At 32.3% G+C, this 21,628-nt stretch overlaps 1 protein-coding gene across 1 annotated transcript; it reads left to right on the top strand.

Annotated features, from left to right (window-relative positions):
- The first annotated feature begins 2,595 nt into the window (after nt 1-2,595).
- LOC139504425 (uncharacterized) lies at nt 2,596-21,377 on the top strand. Its single transcript, XM_071294509.1, has 11 exons — nt 2,596-2,840; nt 5,083-5,377; nt 6,543-6,928; nt 8,134-8,243; nt 10,054-11,262; nt 12,025-12,064; nt 14,636-14,916; nt 18,757-18,784; nt 19,176-19,503; nt 20,119-20,390; nt 21,043-21,377. Exons 1-11 carry the CDS (start codon nt 2,624-2,626, stop codon nt 21,375-21,377), a joined length of 3,501 nt encoding a protein of 1,166 aa, XP_071150610.1. The 5' UTR covers nt 2,596-2,623.
- Nucleotides 21,378-21,628: the final 251 nt, after the last annotated feature.

Raw genomic sequence — 21,628 nt, 5'->3', positions numbered from 1 at the left:
TGTCCCTAGTGTATTCACTGCTTGTCATAAGTCGCTGTGTGTAATATCTATTTTTTTGTGACGTATACTCAAGTGGCCAGGTGTAAACTGGTCAAGATACACATATATTATCTATTTCTTCTATAATTTTTTTTTAATAAATAAATATGATTAGAACAAGCACAGTTCAGAACAATGGTAGGCTGGTGAAGTTTTCAAACATTGATGGAGTGACTGAAATATGTTTTTCTGTCTCTAAAGAAACAGCATTACAAATGTGGTTCACAATGAATAAGGAGTAAATCATAAAAAAACGTTGATGACGTTACGGTCATGTGACAAACTTATGTTCATGAGATGATAAACAAAATTATCTTATCCAATCAGAAGACCAGTTATATTAAACATTACGTAGAGAACAGAGTGAAACGGTGCGTGTTTACCAGTGCCATCTTCATTCTTTTAGGACACTTCTCGGTAAAGTGACAGTAGTGTGAAATAAAACTTTTAGATTTTAAAGCAATAGCTATTTTATATATACCAACAAGTCTTAAGTTTTTTTTCTGGCACTCTTAACTCACGCGTTCTACCAACAGATTCAGTTTTTAACAATTAATATTTCACTTCATTGACTGAAACGTGATTATAATGGCCTAAAGTTAACGTTTGTCCCGTTCTTTGCATTGTTTAATTTATATTTCTCTCCAACTTGCTTATCAAAAGTGGTTTATGTTTGTTTACTTTGTCCTCCATTCAAATATTATTACGAATTAAGTACGAGAGATCCGAGCTGAAATATGAATTTCTACGGTATAAAACAGAGACAAAAAAAATCACGAATCATTTACCCAAAATGAATAAAAAATCATTCTGGGAAGATTATTTTTCCATTAAATCCCCTTAGTTAGATATTCTGACTCTTATAGCCTCCAGTCAATGTGTATTTCCCTATTCATAACCATAACATATCGTCTGCTGTGTTGTAGACTGTCATGGCAAACGAAGAACAAGAAGTGGTCACAAAAGTCTTCCATCAGAAAGGTCTAACACAAATTATCAAAGGCAAGTTTGTATATGATTTCATTTCATGTGTTGAATACATCTGTGAGACGGCATAAAAAGATTTGAGAAAAAAACAAATGTGATTTTATAGTAAAGAAAATGAGAATTTTACATTGTTTTATATGATCAACTCATGCATGCGGTATATATTATGGACGGCAAAGAGTACACGAGTACTCACTAGGAAGATCTATAACTCCTATACTTTTTAGTACTTGCTAGTTCTCATATACCTGTTAGCCTTTAATAAATCTAGAGATATCTCTCCTCACATTACCACTCACTTTAGTTCCCTTTGAAATACCCTCCTCAGTAACGCTAGTTTTAATATCGTTAAACAACGTAGATTCGTTTATCCTGAGACTCCAAGTGTTGTACTAGAATTTTGTTTTATTTTAACTGTGTAAAAGATTTCTATTTGGCTGTCAATTCCCTGTTTACTAATATCGTTCAGAATGTGTAATTTCTTTGACATTGGATTTTAAGGAGCTAGCGATCCTTCAACATAATCTCTTTGGTTTTAATTTTATCTACTGTACTCATTACTGAGTGGGCTAGTATTTTGTGATAAGGTTCTATGCTTCTGTATTGTGCAAGCATTTTTCAGTAAATCTAGACAATAAATTCCTGCTAAATTCATGTCATTATATTTTATTATTTGTGGACGAAATGCGCATCTGTTGTGTAAAACTGTAAGGCTAGGCTGTTTGATGAGGTTTTTTTTATTTTGAAAGGATTTTTTTCACATTTCGTCATCTTCTGTACAGATATGATTTCATTTTCGGCTTATCAATTTTATGACGTTGATGTGTACAATTTTACTTTTTTGAGATCTTAAGGGAAGTCACTTACTGTCAAAATTTCTGTAATTTGTGAAGTACCAACTCAGCTTGATTTTTTAGTCACCCATTAATGTTTCATAGCTTTTTCAACTGCAAAGAAAGTTGAGGAAGGCGACATATAGAGATTTTCATTACTACCAATTCATATCAGTTTGAAGATTGTTTTGAGGCCATATTCAATTGGAAATGGTCAAGTGATTGAATTAATTAGCAATAAGCAATATTCAGTTTTTCTGCCTAAGTTGTATTAAAAGGAACTACATATGAACATATATAATAAACGACGATTATTTTCTATAAAGTTATGTGTAACTGTCTGTTTGTCTCAGTTTTTTTAAACATTTGTAGGCCCTGCCAACTACATCATAGTCTGTAGACTGGGATATTAAGCATTTGTTTTAATTTATTCCGGTAGTCAAGACATATCTCTGTGTCAACAATTTGTTTGTAATAAGGCATGATTCGACATTTGATATAGAACTTTATCATGTTGAATTGTACTGCTTACAGCCCTTATGATACTTTTGAATTTATAAATCTGTGTTAGCTTGTGATATTTCTAAAATGTATAACGATCTAAACATATATGATGGATAACACCCTGTGTATCTTCTTGTTTATACTGCTTGTATTTGTGTCAGCAAGAGAACAATAAAAAATGATATTTGAACTTCATATCTTACATTTTTTTCGGTTTTATACATTTAGGACCCAACAAAGAAATCCAGATATTTTCTGATATGGAATTTCAAGGTCTGTTAAGCAGCGGATCATACAAATGTTACTGGAACCGTGTTTTTCTTACCGGTCCATTTGGTGTTGGCAAGACATGCTTAGCCAAAATTCTAGTGGGAGATGAGGCTCCAGAGCAACGAGAGTCAACAGATGGTATATGGATTTACCTCGGCAGAGCTGGAATGAATATAAAGGAACGTTGTTGGGTTTTCTTGGAAAAGGGTATGAAATTTTAAGACTATAAACAATAGAATTTGACTGAGGATATGTATCTCAGAGTAATTGGTTTAATTTTGAGTAAGGGATTGAACCAAGATTTCAGGTGAAAGTTCGATTTATAATGTGAGGTGAAAATGTATCTCGAGTTACAATTTGAACTTAACTTAATTATTTGTTTTATTCGTTGGTTTCCGTCTATTATATTGTCTTTACTTACTCTTTTGTCCTTTGGTGGTAAATCCTTGGTAAGCCTAACATTATTCTGTCTGAATATGACTATTTTGGGTTACCATAATTAAACATTGTGAAACGTTCGAAAATCACTGATAGACATATATAATAACAACATTACCGGTACCAATTTTCCTGCACCAGATGCGCATTTTGACATTCAAAAGGTCCAAAAAGTATAGCCAAATCCGTGAAAGGAATCAGAGCTTTGCATGCGGGAGATACATTTCTTAATTTATAATAATTTCTAACATTTTGGTTGTCTGTTTTGCACAAGTTTTCATACAACTTATCTGACACTATATAAAGACGTACATATTTAGAATTCTATAACTTGAATGCAAATATATATGAATAAGTAAAAATTTGTGCACAACTCAGATAAAGCAAGTTTTCAAACAGTGCCAGACAATGAAATCATTATGTTTATTTTTAGAAAAAATCGTGTCTGTTCTCCATACAACCTTTAACAGTCTATCTGTGCATTATTTTGCGTGTCTACTTGGAAATTGTTAATGGACACGTTTATAAGGAAAACAAATATATTATTGGACGATAACCTTGTGACGACGAATTATCATACCGATATTTTTGAAGCGTCAAGTTGGTTTCCTTTTTCAACACTACAAAATTCCTCTGTCATCACACAGCAGCTGATTAATTCAATATGTAAACAGTCTATCACTATCCAAGTACTATCTCTGTGCTGATTTTGATTATATATTAGAATTAGCTGGTACTGGGATGGGTGTTTAGATTATATCTTGTAGCATTTTGCCATTTGTATATAAAACCAAAGGCATTCATCCGATCAAATAAACGCTTAAACCTTATAATTTCAAAATTCATTCATTTTCTACCATTTCAATTTTCAAACTGTCAACAATTTATTTAAATGTTGCAAATAGAAATAAAAAAAAATCTTAGAACATATTTTGTTTTAAAACTTAACACGTTTGAGTGTTTATTTACTACGTTTTAACTTTTGGTTTTCAATCTTTTGAGACAAAATACTTCAATGATATTTGTAGTAAAACTTGTCGTATTCTTATAGATGATTTTTTATCATTTTAAAAATCAATGTATTAGAGACAACATAAATGCTTAATAGCGGTTTCAGTTACGCCTGAGTTAAAATGCACAAATTACTTGCAATACATTTGTAAGATTTGTCTTTTATATTCTAATTTTTAAGGGAGAACAGGCAAAAGAAATATTGTCACCATTGGTCTCAAACGACAGTGACCTCCTAAAAGTGAGGCGTCCGTTTGGTTGTGCGATGCATAAAATTCACAAGCTTTTAGAATGGCCATTATTTAGGGATGTTAAATCCGATGCCTCAAGTAAAGATAAAGTCATCTATGTTTCTGTCCCTATCCATTTAAACCTCGTTTTACAGTGGCAGCCTTAATTTCGCTTACCTTCATCCTGGACGGCATCGTTTACAGGACCTACCTATTCTATTTATCATTAATTTGTTCGCGTCCTGAAAATGCATGACATATTTCCCACTGGATGTAAGGCATACAACTATCAGCATTCAATTCTAAACCCTAGGTTTACCCTAAATTACTTGTTGGAACTGTTTTACATTGTGCTGTGTCATAAAGGGGGATGGGTAATCGTAATTAGATATTAGTTATCGATTACTTTTTGCAATGTGATCATATGTAACCAGGCTATGACTTTCTTAACCATATTTGGTAATCTAAGTATTTCCTAAATTGACGTGAATCAATATTTTGTAATGATCAAAACAAACGTTTTGGAAACGAACTTTTGTTTGATCAATCCGATATATATTATTTTAGGGACAGAGGTAATCGTAATCAGTATTCAGTTGTCATCGATAACTCTTTGCAATGTGATCACATGTAACCATTCAATGTCTTTCTTAAACATATGTCTTAATCTAAGAGTATACCCTTAGTAGATGTGAATTTATGTTTTGCAATGATTAAAAACATGTCTTTGAAACGAACTTTTGTATGATAAATCAGATGACATATTTCAGGGACTATCTTGAATGCAACAGTGCAAAGTTTACTACGAAGTAAAGAAATGGCAATGCCAGGTGTTGTAAAATCTATCGAGGAAGTGGCAGATTCTGATGATGCTTACCATAGGGAGGAAATCAAAAACAAAGGTTCTGTATCTTTCAGTCTAGGGGCTGCAAAACGTATAGAGGAAATGCCTGATCGAAGTGGTGTTAAGTCTAATATCAGTACTCCAGGTCTTCACACGATAACGTCAAGGTTGAAAGCTTTCTTCAGTCTCCCAAGTCGAAAACAGAAAGAATTTAAAGATATGTGTTGTTAATATTATGTGTAAATATAAATCATGCCATATTGTGTAGACGTCTTGTCTTTCTTGTCAGTGGTGTGCTTAATTTTGTCCATGTCACATTTTATGTTAACCAATAACGTCGTTAAACAGTGAATAGCTGCTAAATTTCACTACAAGGTTCTATTCTTCAAACAAGAGGTTGGGAATGATTTTGATGGTTATGGCCAAAATTGTCTAAAAGGACCAAAAACTAGGATGTATATGCTGCTGGACAATTATTTGTGTATCTCTATGAAATTGTACCACAAGGTGTCACGACACAACCGAAAAGTTGTGATTTTTTTTTTGTGTTATTGTCCAAACTGTTTTGGAAGGAGGGGTCCAACAAAAAGTATTTTTTTATGTTTCAGGACTTGTGTATAAATGTATGGATATCTGTGAAATTGTACGACAATGTCCTATACATCAAAATGAGGGTTGGGCTTCCTTTTGGTTATTATGTCCAAATCTGTTTAAAAGGATAAAAAAAAAGGTGTCATACATTTTGGGGATTAAAGTCAAACTGTAAATGACGTAGCGACTAAAAAGACTAAGATTTCCATGTTTTCTGACAATAACTCTCTGTACTGAAAATGGAAAGTTTGGAATGATGTTAGGGGTTAAACCCTAAATATTTTCTAAAAGGGGTAAACGATACTTTTTTCTACTTTGTATAAATTGCTTTTTTTATAGAGCAATATCAATCGGGTTATAATTCAAAGACTTGAATTCTTCTTCTTCTTAAATATGCTGAATCTATCAATGTATTCATATTTTGGATTTTGAACTTTTTTTTCAAGCTGGTCCTCATTGAGGTCAAGAGTATCCAAAATGAGACTTTTTTTCGATATACAAAAATGTAATAACGGATTTTTGTATCTGCTGAATCTAAACATTTATTTCGATTTTATAGTTGAGGACCAGCTTTCAAATCGGCACAAATCGCGGTCTTAATTAACCATTTTTTTCAAATTCAACAAAAAATAATTAATATGTATTTATATTTTATATATTTTGCTATTATTTGTCTGTTTACAAAACTTGTTTGACACATTTTTAAATGTGCAATTATGTTTTTCAATATCTAGGAAATTTTAAAAATATACACGATTATCTTTAACCTTTCATTCAGCTCTAACATACACACAGCAACTTATATCTTTTATTTTCAGGTCAAAATGTTGCTCATCTTAAATCTTCAAAAGATGAAAGTGCTCTGATACATGGAGCTACTAGAGATGATAGTGCTGGGAGAGGTGGAGACTCGGAAGATATATTGACTGCCAATGACATGTCAGAGGATGAAATTATTAAACTAATCCGATCTGAATGTAATAAAGGCAATTACGAAATGATAATTGTCCCCATTGATTTATGGGACTTTGGCGGTCAAAAGATATATCACTTGACACACCAACTCTTTATATCTAGCAGAGGCACTTTTTTATTAATCTTCAATGGTAGTAAAGGTATCCATGACGACATTCCTGACTACATAGACTTACCTGGCTGTAATAAGCAACGGAATACTGCAGGTATGTTATCGTTTATTAATGGGTAAAACAATCTGTCTATTTCAATACAAAGATATATTTTATAGACTTTCGATATAGGTAAACTGTAGATTGTCTAAGCTCTCCTTGAGCACAAAAGGCCTCAACATAAAAAAACAATAGGCTCCTTAGTGAAGATGTATACAGCAACAGAGTCAACAATACAACATCTGGTATTGTTCGTAACATCTAGATGAACTGACTATTAATTGTTTTAAATCGAAGTTTGTTTTATCCAGTATAAATAATGAAGAATTTCATTTTCCTTTCTTCAAATTTGAACACAAAAAGCGGAAGACCAATTTGTGAATGCTAATATGTATAAAAATGAGTATGCTTAAACCCTACATTCTTTTGTTGCGTAACTCAGTTTATGATTCATACAAATAACAAAGTATTGTTAAACTGTAATTCTTTTGAAAAGAGAAGTAACATAACAAAAATAAGAATTAGCGATCATAATTTAATGATAGAAAAGGGAAGACATTTAAAAATACCTAGAGAAAAAAGACTATGCACATGCTGTAATACAATGGAGGATGAAGCCCATTTCATTTTATACTGCAAAAAAAAATGCTAAACTAAGAGATAACTTTATAGGAAATGTAATTAAACATATGCCAGATTTTATGTCCTGGCAAGAAAATGAAAAAAATAAATATCTTCTTTGTCCATCAACCTCAAAAGAAGTGGAAAGTTTAGGGTCCTATTTTAAACAGGCATTAGAACTGAGGACAGGGGACTCTTCATTTATTTATAAAATATATTTATATATCATATAGATAAATTAGTTAGCTTTTTTGCTTTTTTTGTTTTCATGGTTTTGTTTATTAAATGTATTTTGTGTATGATTATATTATTTGTCACAAACTTATTGTTCAGAGTTTATATGACAATAAATATATGAATTGAATTAGAGTTAAAAGCTATGTCTGCGAGAATACAAAATATGTTCACCTCAAAGGAAAGATTAGAATAAGCTAACAACAGAAATGATAGAAAAGTTGTTTTTGTTTTAATTCAATAATGCTGCTAACAATTGAAAAGATATCTTCAATTGATATAATTAGATAGCGGTTGTGAGAATCAATTATTTTCAGTTCTTTATAAATACCTATTGTTCAGTAATTATTGGCAGGCAATTTTATACTTTCAAACATATCAACATGTATGCGATTTTGTTGTAGCCTATCTTGTCCATTGGGTTAATTCAGTCCTAACATATTGTAAGACTTCGGCTGAAAATGGAGGATACCCAAAAATCAAGTTTGTTGCAACACACAAAGATCAAGTAAAAGTAAGTACTCACATACATTCAAGAACTGTGTAACTCTAATACTTTGCCATGTCTGACAGAGTTACAATTCACTTTTGGGTTAACAACTCATCTGTCCGTTTTTATTCCTATGTCCATGACTCTTCAAAAAAGAATGAAATAAGTTGAATTTATGAACATGCCATAATGAAATTGTTAGCGGTATTCTGATCAGCTGTCAGATTTTAGCCTAGATTATGGGATTTTCAGTCAGAGTGTTTGAAGTTTTTTTCCCAAATTTTCCGCCTTAGAAATGAGTAATTGATTTTCAAAATAAAATTACAAATGATGAAACAGATGTGTAGATCCTTGAAAACATCTAAAATGTATTGTAGCTATGTACCTTCCATGTAGGGTTTTAAAAAATATATAATCGTTCTAGACTAAATCATTCGTCGTAAAGATTTTAAAAGTTGTTGAAAGTACAGATCTCTGAAACTTCAAAAAAACATTAGCCTGGACGTTTTGAGGGACATTCTGTTTTTTAAAAAAAAGTGCATCTGAGATTTGATCCATCATAAATCATGGCCGCTGTGGCTTGACTTATTAAATGTAGTTTGAAGACATTTTTGGGCTTATCTCCATAAAATAGTTAAAGTCCATGTGACAGTATATGGTCAACTGTTATCCCTGTAGCCTCGATCACACCTTACCGTATAGCACGAACGGACGCCTAACGGATGAAAATAAAAGTTGTCCGTTGACAAAATTGTTATCCGTTGGGAGTCCGTTGATGTACTGACCGAAAAAAACGGACGTGTAACGGATGCATAACGGACATACACCGGATATGCAACGTACGAGAAACGGAAACGTACCGGACAGAACGGATGTCGAACGTACATCCAACGGACGAGTACCGCATATAACGGACACCTAACGGAAACGTACCAGATAAAACGGATGAACAAGATATACGGAAAAATTAAAGGCGACAATAATAATACATTTAAATCGCATAAATATTCAAAATGTGTCTGTGTAACTGGTTTTGGTTTGTTCTTCAAAATTCCGCCAAAGGGCAGTGTTTAGCCTGAATAAGAACTGCTTGATTGTGAAGACGTGCCTATACTCTAAGATTGATTATGAATAATAAAAATTCATGAACCTTAAGAAATCTGACATACCAAAAATTGGCATTTCTGACGCAAAATTTTCAATTGGCATTTATCCGTTTCAGATCCGTTCATTATCCGTTTTATCCGTTATACGTCCGGTAGAAGTCCGTTTCTCATCCGTTCAACATCCGTTTTATCCGTTAAACGTCCAGTAGAAGTCCGTTGGTGAATTTATCTTCCAGACCTCCAACGGATGTATAATGGACACGTAACGGATACAAAACGAAACGAAACGGACGAGTACCGTACAAAACGGATGCCTAACAGACGTTCAACGGACATTTTATCCGTTGGACGTCCGTTCAAAGTTTTGAACATGCTCAAAATTTTCCACAGGACAGAACAGACGTCGACGAATAAAACGTACGCTTAACGAACATGCAACGGATATGAACGGACGTCTAACGGATAAGAACGGACGTCTAACGGACATGAACGGATTGAAAACAAGTTATCCGTTAGACGTCCGTTCGAGCTATCCGGTAAGGTGTGATCGAGGCTTTAGGAATTCATTTTTGGAACTCTTGCAATTACAATTTCATTTTAAACAAATGTCATAGAATAGTTTTAGTGAGAGGAAAAAAGTTTTGACTATCCTGTTCACACAATAAATCATTACTATCGCTTGATTCACTGAATTGTATATATACATTTTTCATTTGTGTATATTTTAGGGTGATATTGAGGAACAGAGACGAATCTTAGTAACCTCAATTGAAAAACTCTTTGAAAATCATGGAGGAAAACAACATCTTCAATATCAACCACTTATTTTTGTGGATGCAAGAAACAAAGAGGACGAAGAATTAGACACATTGAAGAAGCAGTTGGTGGAAGTTGCATTAGACCATCCTAGTTGCGGAGAATTAATGCCAACCAAGTTTGTACCCCTTGAACTTCAATTAGCCAAAAAAGTAGAGGAAAAAAAGAAAGTCCTATCCATTGGTGAACTGATGGACCTAAACCAGCAGAATGAAAAACATGCATTAACCCCTGATCAGCTACAAAAGTTTCTGAAGGTTAACCATGCCCTTGGAAAACTGATCTACTTCGATGAAGCTTGCTTGAGAGATAACGTTATCATAGATCCAGTGTTTTTGGTAGACGTGCTACGTTCCATCGTTACTGATGAACAATTTTGGCCAGAACATCTCACTGAGGTACTTGGAGAACTCAAAGAAAGTGGAAAATTGCGGGAAAAGGATTTATACGAAATATGGAAACAAGACTGTTTCAAGGAGATCTCAGAGCATACAGAATATATGGTAGAAATGTTAGTACATTTGGACATAATTTGTCGACAAAAAGTCGATGAATATGAATCAGAATTGTTTCTAGTTCCATGCATGATTAGAACCAAAAGAGAAGACAACTCACACATAGATTTTGACAGAAGCATACATCTGGCTTATAGGTTTAAAGAGGAAGTTGTGCCACCTGCTATCCTTTACCGGTTCATTGCGACTTTCATATCAATGTGGAAGCTTCGAATCAGCACTAAATCCAGTCGTCTGATGATCTTTACAGACAGTGCTGATGTTACAATTGATAATGAACACGATATGAGAATTGACATTCAGGGAAACAGAATCATAGTTTCTCTTTCTCACAAAGAAAGCCAAATTTCCATTGTACCAACAATAGCATCAACAGCTCAGGAATGCCTCACAAATGCCATTACAAACATTTCCAATTTCTATTTCTCAGTTTCAGATGATTCTAATTGTACTAGAGATTTGCCTTTTACCATTCAAATTGGTATAGTTTGTGGGTCAGATCTTTGCTTTTTTGACCACATGTTGAGATCTAAGGAGGAATGGACATGCCCCGATCACAATATTATACATAAGACTAATATTGTGTCCAGGTGGTTTGCAGACAAGGTATCTGTCTTTTAAAGAATGTTTATAACGTTATGCTTTTGAATGAAGAGTCAATTCACTGTTGAAAGTTTGATCGGTCATTTTGACCTTAAAATCATAAAAAAAAAAGTGACAGCAATTATTCAGATGTGTTTAGTGTTTCGGTAAATTTTCCGATTAATCCTTGCAGTATATTCAGTACTGATGAGATAATTCCATTGAAGTTAATCTATACAGTACCGTTTAGTAGCGTTTCATACAATTCAGAATGATGTTGATGTGTACAGGAAGATAAAAACTTCTTAACAATCTGAACATAGACTAAACAGAACTTAACTAATTACAAGTCAATCGTCTGAACATAACTGAATTTATCGTTGTTTATAAGTACATGAAGTATAAACATTGACTGGATTATACAAATGAGTTGTTAAAGAAAAAAACAAAACTCTTTCTTAATTTCATGCGTCCAAAGTACTTTTCTTATTTGATCTTTATCAAGAGCGCTCAATGTTAAAAGTTTGAAAGTCGAGAATGTATAAGAACCGGGACAGTTTTGAAAAAAATGCAAGAAAGGGCTTAATCACCATTTAGGTTCTATGCATACAAAATCAAATATAAACAAGAAAAAAAATTCAAAATGCAAATCTAAGAACACTCATCGTTACTAGTTGGTATAAATACAAAAGCCACTGAAACATCAATACGTGCAGTTCCATCATATCAGTGTTAAGACATCATAAGTTCATAAAAAATACAACTTCAGTTTATCTTATCTTACAGTCACATACGGAGGGTGACAGATGTCTAGAAGATTGTCCAGGTAAAAATATCTTAATCTTACCAACATTATATTGTAAAGGTGTGTGTGTGTTCATTGATATGGGGACGAAGTCCCCAATAACAGTAGAAAATTCAATAAAAAAAAGGGGAAAATTTTGCCGATATTTTCATTGTCACTAATGAACTCAAAATCATTCAATCTTTTTTTGTCTCGTTTTTGAATTTCCGCATCTGCGCAGAAATCTACTTCCGTTTCCGGTCTTGTTTGCGTGAGACTTTGAATAAAATGTATATATATCAGTCTAAGAAAGGAACTCAATACTAATTCATTTTTAAAAATTGTTTGTTATAAAAAAAAAGTTACTTGATGACAGCGTTTCTTCATTTACATTGAATATGACGTCATAACTTAAATAACGTCACAACTAAAATCCCTAACAACAGAACCAAAATCGGAAACGTTACGTTCTTTGTTTACATTGAATATGACGTCATAACGTCACAACTAAATCCCTAACAACAGAACCGAAATCGGAAACGTTACGGTAATTCCGTTTCTCTTTTTAACATGTTTGATGTATAAAAAAAATCATACAGACTTCGTCCCCATTCACAGGTTATGCCTGCCTCATATCAAACATAAAAGAAAATTTTGAAGAGAGACCAATGAGGAAAAAATTTTAATATGAAAAAAGGCAAATCAGATATGTTGTATATAAACAAATAAACACATACCTTTTGATAAGGTCGAAGTCCAATCAGATGTTTCATGTACATAAGCGAAACAATAACGTATCAATACATGCCTATCTATAGGTGTAATACCACCAAACCATAGTACGTAATATCCGGTTGCATAAGAAAAAGGGTTGAGAAAAATAGTCCCTTTATTTTGACAGTTGTAGGCAATTAATCCCACATCATTGCATACAATATTTCTGGGTCATAAACATATATCTTGGGTATTTCATGGAACTATCAGTTTTTATTTGGGGTTTCTATTTTTTTTTTAATGGAAACCTGAGGTTACATGGTTACTAGAGCTTGTACATATGTATAAAAGAGGTGAACATTTGATTGATTAACTTCCATTGGTGGTTATTTTTTTATATGCAATCAAATTTTATGTGAAATTGTGTCTATAGTACTGGACAGGATAAAACTTTACTCAAGTCAAGTATTTCTTAATTTGAAACAAAGAAAATTTCTGTACATTTCTTGGGAAAATGCAAATTTATCAAAAACTAATAGGGGACAATCAATGGTGGTATTACACCTATAAGGTTAAATACAAATCTTATTTTGGATGTACATTATAATATATGATAGTGATCAATCAACACACACCAATCAATAGGGTTAAATGCAAATCAGATATTAAAATCCCGCTGCAAATGTTTGCACCTCTCCTAAGTCAAGAATCTGATTATAGTAGTTGTCGTTTGTTTATGTAATTTATACGTGTTTCTCGTTTCTCGTTTTTTATATAGATTAGACCGTTGATTTTACACTAGTAATTTTGGGGCCCTTCATAGCTTATTGTTTGGTGCTGAAGACCGTACATTGACCTTTACTGGTTTACTTTTATAAATTGTTATCTGGATGTAGAGATGTCTCATTGTCACTCACACCACATCTTCCATGCATGCCAATTGATTGATGTTCATAAATGACATTTATCTATTCACGCATGACAATTGATTGATGTACATAAATGACATTTATCTATCCACGCATGCCAATTGATTGATGTACATAAATGACATTTATATTTCCCCGCATGCCAATTGATTGATGTACACAAATGACATTTAACTATTCACGCATGCCAATTGATTGAAGTCCATAAATGAAATTTATCTATCCACGCATGCCAATTGACTGATGTATATAAATGACATTTTTCTATCCACGCATGCCAATTGATTGATTTACATAAATGACATTTAGTAATCTATCCACGCATGTCAATCCATTGACAATTACACCATGTACATATTGAATACATATAAATGACATTTATGTATCTACGCATGCCAATTGATTGATGTACATAAATGACATTAAAATATCAACACATGCCAACCTATAAAATCAAAACAAATCATTCATTAGATTAACATAATTGAACTAGTAACCTATCAAATGACAAATTGCTAAGTGTATTTTTGAAATACTTAGTATTGACCATTGTATATCCTCTGTTTTTTCGTATCATTGGATGCTGTCTCCTTTATCACATAAGCAACACGACGGGTGCCGCATGTGGAGCAGGATCTGCTTACCCTTCCAGAGCACCTGAGATCACCCCTAGTTTTTGGTGGGGTTCGTGTTGTTTATTCTTTAGTTTTCTATGTTGTGTCATGTGTACTATTGTTTTTCTGTTTGTCTTTTTCATTTTTAGCCATGGCGTTGTCTGTTTGTTTTAGATTTATGAGTTTGACTGTCCCTTTGGTATCTTTCGTCCTTCTTTTATCGCTGCTCAGTATTATTTTTGAGCTATACATTACAGTTAAACTTGAAAGTCCATGATTTCTTATCTACTGTTATAACTTAAGCAGACATTAAAAAAATGGTATGAACTTGTGAATTAAGTTTCAATATATTACAGGTCTAGATATGGCATGGTTAGACAGCAATCCAGATGATAGACACTTGGGACGCTTAGCAGCTGAAATGACAATGGAAGAAATACGAAAAATATATATGCACCTAAAGGAAAAGAAACCGGCTAGGTCATGGGAAATTATTAACGAGTCAAAACACAAAGAGTCTTTTGATATCAAAATCAAAGCTTTACATGATTGGAAGAAGAACACACTGTATGCTTCATTCAAGCAGATTCAGCAAAGTATGAAAGAGGAAGATATCGACATCCACATACTATGTCAGGTACACATGTAATGATAAAAATGTAATACTAGAGATTTCCAATAAAATGACATACGTACCTAACTTAACCTACTAACGTAACGGGACCGGTTATTGCTAACCTATTAATTTTGTTAAATGCGTCAGTCAAGTTTTACATAAGTATTTATAAACTATAATACCCATTCATAATAACTTTTATCAATATCAAGTATTTACAAGATGATGAAAAACGAAAGAAATCATGATTTTTATATATCACGTGATTATTGAGATTCCCGCCTAAACTTCACTGTCATACGACCACGTATATATACGTATCTATACCTATCATACGATTTATTTGAGTTGCCTTTCATGGTATGACAATGAGTTTGTTTTTCCGAAATACTTTGCAAAATTTAATGAACGTTTTATTATTTGATATTTTTATTGCTTTTGTTTGTCGTTATCAGATGGTGTCCGTTCTTCTTTTTCTTTTTTATTTTCTTAATGTTTTATAATATTTAAATTCCGGGAGTATTATTATTAGATAGACTATTTTAGCAATTTCAGAAAAATTTAACTCGAAGTGCTAATCAGAATGTGTCTCTGTTAAAGTTGATAACTGGGATTGCATCATAGTTTTTAAAGCATCGTTTCAAATGTTCTGTTCTCCTGCAGTTAATCTCCTTTATTTACAATCTCCGAAATTTATTTTCTTTCAACAGGCAAAACGAAGTACGATACGACAACGGGATGTGTATATTTAAAAAAAAATGATACATGTCTTTTACTTCTTTAAAGTTTGAGTTTTATGAGTTGACAAACACCTTTCTTTCAAATGAAAGTCAACGAACATTAAAATAAAAGAATATTGTAATAATTGATAATAATATATGTAAATAAATCTGTACACCAATTCGTTAAATAGATTGTAATTTTGGAAGGTGTACTTGATTATCAACTGATGACTAATCTGCGTATAAACATTGACCACTGTGGATAGAAAACTATCAGTTTAAAGTACATAGTAATTGGCTAAACATATTCTGTGCTCAAATGTCTCTGATTAAAAGTGGATGAGAAATCTAATTTACATACTTGTTACATTTTTAAGACAACTATAACATGTATAATATATATGTATAATGCCACTTCAGCCTTTACGGGAATTTTCTTTTACTCTTACTTATCCAATAAGAAGTGGATTCTAAAACTATCACATCTATTGATTGAGTCAGCGAACATTTTCCTTTCATTTTTTGTCTCGCTTTGGAGGTATATATATTTTAAAGTGAAAAGTCTGCGACAGATCCATTGACTGGATCACCAGTGTTGAAGGTGATACATGACTGGAAAAAAAACATTTTACATTCATAGTTATATCCTAATAAATGGGATTGACTGTTAGCAGGCTAGCCTCAATAAGGGTTCAATTATTTTCACCCCTGGTCGAATGACTTTAAGACTTTTTCGGCTTCTCCAGCAAGCATGATGCATTCACGAGTAATATCAGGTTATGGTTTACTCGTAAACAGACAAATGTGTGTATAGCGGTTACGCTCTCTTGTTACCTTTCATATAAAATTGCGACTCTAAGTTTTGGTCATGTACAAAAAGGTATATGCATTTGTCATCATCATTTCATCATCCTTAATTTAAATGTAATATTTGTCGCTTGATATAAGACATACATCAGTATTATCATCATCATAGGTACTATACCAAGAGGTTAAATCTCTGTCGTAAGTACATGTATTGAATATAGCTTAAGGCTTCTTCGTCGTTAGTATTATAACTTGAGGCTTAATTCTATCTGATATTTTGGCCTATTTATGTACGCATGCATCTCTATGCTACATAAAGTACAATGTAGTTTTTATAAAAGTCCAACTTAAAGCCCAAAGAGATACACAGAAGTATGTTTATTAAATGATCATGCCACAATTAAAACAGTAAGAAAGGGATTGATTGTGAAACTGAAACGAAGCATAAAAACAGCAATTTCTAGTATTTCAAAATAAACTCTATGTACCGATCTGATAGTATCCACAGCTGCTGAACACTATCTTAAAAACAACTACAACTAATAAATAGTTAATAATATTGACAGTATGTCGTATGGTTACACCACTGTCCTAGTATGGATGTGTCTGTCCCAAGTCACGAGCCTGTAATTCTAGCAGTGCTTATCGTTTGTTGTTGTGTTTGCGTTAATATTTTTTAACATAAATTTGGTCGTTAGTTTTCTCGTTTTATATTTGTCATTTTGTGGCCATTTAAAGCTGACTATGCTGTATGGGCTTTGCTAATTGTTGAAAACAGTACAGTGGCCTATAGTTAATTAACATTTCTGTGTCATTAAGTCTCTTGTTGTCTCATTGGCAATCACACTACACCTTTTTTGTACATTTCACAAATTAAGTATAAAAATGTATACACAGTTTAAAAACAAAACCTTTTGTCATGTAAAAAGAACGGAGTGTATGTAGGACCATTAGTGGTCATGACTGTATAGCAGATTATATGAATTTTCTATAAAATGTAAAGATACTTTATCGGCAAATAATTCATGATGATTTGTTTTTTGGAATTAAAATAAATAGTGAACTTCTTAATCAAGGAAAAAATCCAATCAGTATGTATTCTTAAACATGCGAGATGTTTAATATTCATACATTGTTGTTTTTAAAGTATTAATCAAAGTCAAACGACAACTCTTTCATTCTTTTTTCGTGCAATACAATTTGTGATCATGCCGGATCCAAGATATTTGAAAGACGGTGTAATTCCCGATAATTGAATTTATACAAACGAGCGGAACGATGCGAAAAAAAATTGGACGATTATAAGCTAAAGATTTGTATAGATAATGTGGAACATATGAGATTTTCAAAATTATCTAGCGATCGAAAAAGAGGGGGTACGCCCTCTACCCCTGTATCCTCGAATTCACGTTTACGTATATATGGACAAAAACCTCGTCCCATACAATTAAATTATAGAAATTTTATTTTTTCTAAAAAGTCGAGTACACCTTTTACATTCGGGTGTGTTGGAACCCACTTTAAACGCTTATACTTTTCAAAACAAACAAAAAAGACAACCTTCTCGCTTCGGAATTTATTATTTTAATATTTTCATGCTAGATTTTGTCTAGGTAGTTTTTAAAATTCATAATTTGAGAAGAACTAAAGTATGGGTCGAGTGAAATGACAAGAAATGATGGGTGTATGCGATTACATGTTGCTAACTTACTTATTCCATTATAAATATTTGTCAATCAAATCAATCAAAATTTGATGGCAAAATATTCAAATATTAAACAAAATAGTTGGGGTTGATTTTTATATAAACTATATTCCAGAAAAAAAATTCGTGTTGAAAGAGCAAAACATGCATGCAGTGTATTCTCCCCTCCGTCATGCTTCAATGCAATAGGACGAAATACGTTGAGTTAGGTCGGTTATGCCAAGTAAAGTCATTTTATTGGAAATCTCTACTACACCTTTAGTGCCCAATAACCATTTTGACAGCTTTCACAGATGATTGAAATGGTTTATCTAAATTATGAATGACAAGTAATGAGATTAAAACATTTGAATATTTTCATTTAAAAGCAAAAATTATCTGCAAATTTTTACAATTAACAAATTGTAAAATATAAATTCCATTATTGTTTTTTTTCTGCCATTAAAACATTAATTGCTTCATTATTTCATTATTTTGTCAAAAAAACAAAACATCGAAAAGGTGAAAATATGGTATTAAACAATTAGTGTCCAAATCATTTATATGAGGGATAATACAGTAAAAAAACTTGTTTTCTTTCAAAAATGTGTTTATAAAATAATTTAATGCATACATGTATAACTTCAGATTTCAAGAGAAGTTCAAAAAGATTTGGGTAAGTGATAATTTGAAATAGCTTAAACTGAAAATTGCACTTTTGTAAGCATTTGTTTCTGAATAAAGCCTTTTTAGGAATGATCAATCGTTAAACAGTACTTGATTGCAAGATAAGCTGTTTCACAAAAAAAAAGGGACGAAAGATACCAGAGGGACAGTCAAACTCATAGATCGAAAAATAAACTGACAACGCCATGAATAAAAATAAAAAGACAAACAGACAAATAATAGTACAAAAGAAACAACCTAGAAAACTAAAGACTGAGCAACACTACGCCGCCAAAAACTCGGGGTGATCTCAGGTGCTCCGGAAGGGTAAGCAGATCTTGCTCCAAAGATTAAATTTGCGATTGAAATAATAAATACTTCTGTTCATACACACATTTTAGACCAACCAAGGGAGAAGTTGTTTATAAGACCATCCGGTTCAAATCTACAGCAACTGTCTGATCATATTGGTTATCAAACATATCAGCTTGGAATAGAACTTGGGCTAACAGTTGTTGAGATGCAACAGATTGAAAGAAACCATGTTACAAATCTTCGTAGCCAAACAGAGGAGGTCCTGAACAAATGGAGGAGACTTCCAGAAGCTACATATGAAGTTTTACTCAAAGCTCTTTATCGCCTTGAATTATCTAGTGTTTTACCATACATAACATATAAGGAAGGATTAGCGGAACAAGCGGAAGGAACGTACAGTCTAAATATTAATAAGTTAGTCTGATATCACTTGTTTACATGAACAATATACTATTATTACATTTAAGAATCAGCTGTCTGTTCACGTAAACTTACATTCCTTCCAACAGAGTACCACTAAAAATCTACTGTCACGTGAGATACTGGTCACAATCGTATTAGCAGTCTCTAGTATTTCGTTACCGCCATTATTTATAACAAATCTTTCTTAAATTCACCCATTAGTGTTATAGCAAACTGTGTTACCCTCTTTGAATAAGGAATTCTCATCATAATTATTATTATTCTTATTATTATTAATGATGAATTTGGAAATTATGATGAAACGAAGGTTCCAACAACAGAAAGAAAATTTGATGTTTTATAAACCTACAGTTAGGTGCAGACCAAGCATAGCATGGAAATGACTGGAACGGCGATAATTCACATGCACTTTGTCTAAACGCTTCTGCTTTAAGTGAAAACAGCACGTGGTTGTTTAAATTTTGTTGTAAGTATACGCATGTTTCAGTGGTTGTCTGAATAATTATATCAGACAAAGATGGAAAAATACAAAATTAAAAATTATTTTAATTATAGTAGTTATAACATTCTAATCAAATATAATTGATATTTCCCAAATACAGACAGAATCATACAGGATATAGAAATCAGACAGATTTTAGATTATATGATGACACATTTAGTGATATCATCTGACGACAGACGCAGCATTGAACAACATGTTAGACAAGACGATCAGAATAAGGCTTTGCTTGAAGTAGTGAATAAAAGGGGGAAGTCCACTTATAATGTGTTTGTTGATGCACTACTGACAGGTGGATACACTGATTTAGCAAATGAATTGAAACGCGATTCACAGACAGAAGGCTCAAATGAAGCATTAGAACCACAATATAAAGGTATGAGCTGTCTGTTATATGAAAATACACAAATAATAGCATTTGTATTACATTGATGGTCTTGATACATTTCAAGTTAAAAAAAAAGATATAATATTTGTTTGTAAAAGTGAAAGTACCGAAGGTACAATCAATCAAGAAGCTGATGGTAGACTGGAGATAATCCATGGGGCAAAAAGAAAAAATGCAACATTATTTTTTAAACATAACATAAGAAAAAAAACAATGAATAAACCCCCAAAAAATGGGGAAAAGGTAGTCTCATAAAGGCTTATATATTGTGTATGTATTATATATAAAGGTCTCATAATTGTGGCACCGTTGTTAATATTAAGGGTTTTGTATTCTTGGTCTTTTGTTTTTGTCTGTCGTTGATATAATTACAATGTAAACCTGGATGACCTGTGTTTTGTATTAACCATCATTCACTTAAATGATTTTTTTTAAAACAGTATTTGTTTCTACATTTTCGGTTAATGTTGGTCGTATTTTTATGCTAAGATATCCCTCAAAAGTTTCTCCTCGGATTTTCCTAAATAATTTACTACTTCTGTGGTATGATGGTCATGACATTCCGTGAAACTTTCGTTGTTTATTTTTACTATACATGTATCTAAAGTGATAATACAAAATTCTTAACAATAAATTGTAGGATTGTCCGAGTGGACTGTTCCAGTGTATAGAGTTCGTCTGCAGAAGAATTACTCAAATATCATTAACTGTATAGATCATGAAAACATAGTAGATCATTTAATATCACGTGATATTTTGACAATATCTGACAGACAATTGATAAATGCTTGTCCAGCACAAATACAAAAGAATAGAAAGCTAATGGATATCCTTTTACATGGGAGTGAAAGGGGATTTATTGAATTTCTAAAAGCTATACGAGAAGACTCTACTACTACTGAACTGGCAGCTGAAATAGAAAGCACATTGGTTACAAGCAGAGATATATCAACCATTTATGGTTGCTACAAATAAACTGGAAGTAGGTCATACGTATATTTATCCTGTATCTTAAAATCTGAAGATCTTCTACGTATACTAAGATATTATAAATAACATGAGTATCAAATAATTTGCAAAACAGAAATAACTAGTGGTTTTGATATTTGGAGCTTAATATTTTTGGTGAAGATATATATTTTTAATTCTACTATAAATTATGAACATTTTATAAGGGATTTTCATGGTTTTTTTCTCAATTTATCTGATAAAATAGTGTCTATTTA

The sequence above is a fragment of the Mytilus edulis genome, chromosome 14 (assembly GCF_963676685.1).
Source record: "Mytilus edulis chromosome 14, xbMytEdul2.2, whole genome shotgun sequence".
Taxonomy (NCBI): Eukaryota; Metazoa; Mollusca; class Bivalvia; order Mytilida; family Mytilidae; genus Mytilus; species Mytilus edulis.
Note: the sequence above shows the minus strand (reverse complement) of the source record. Positions and strands in the feature narration are given on the sequence as shown.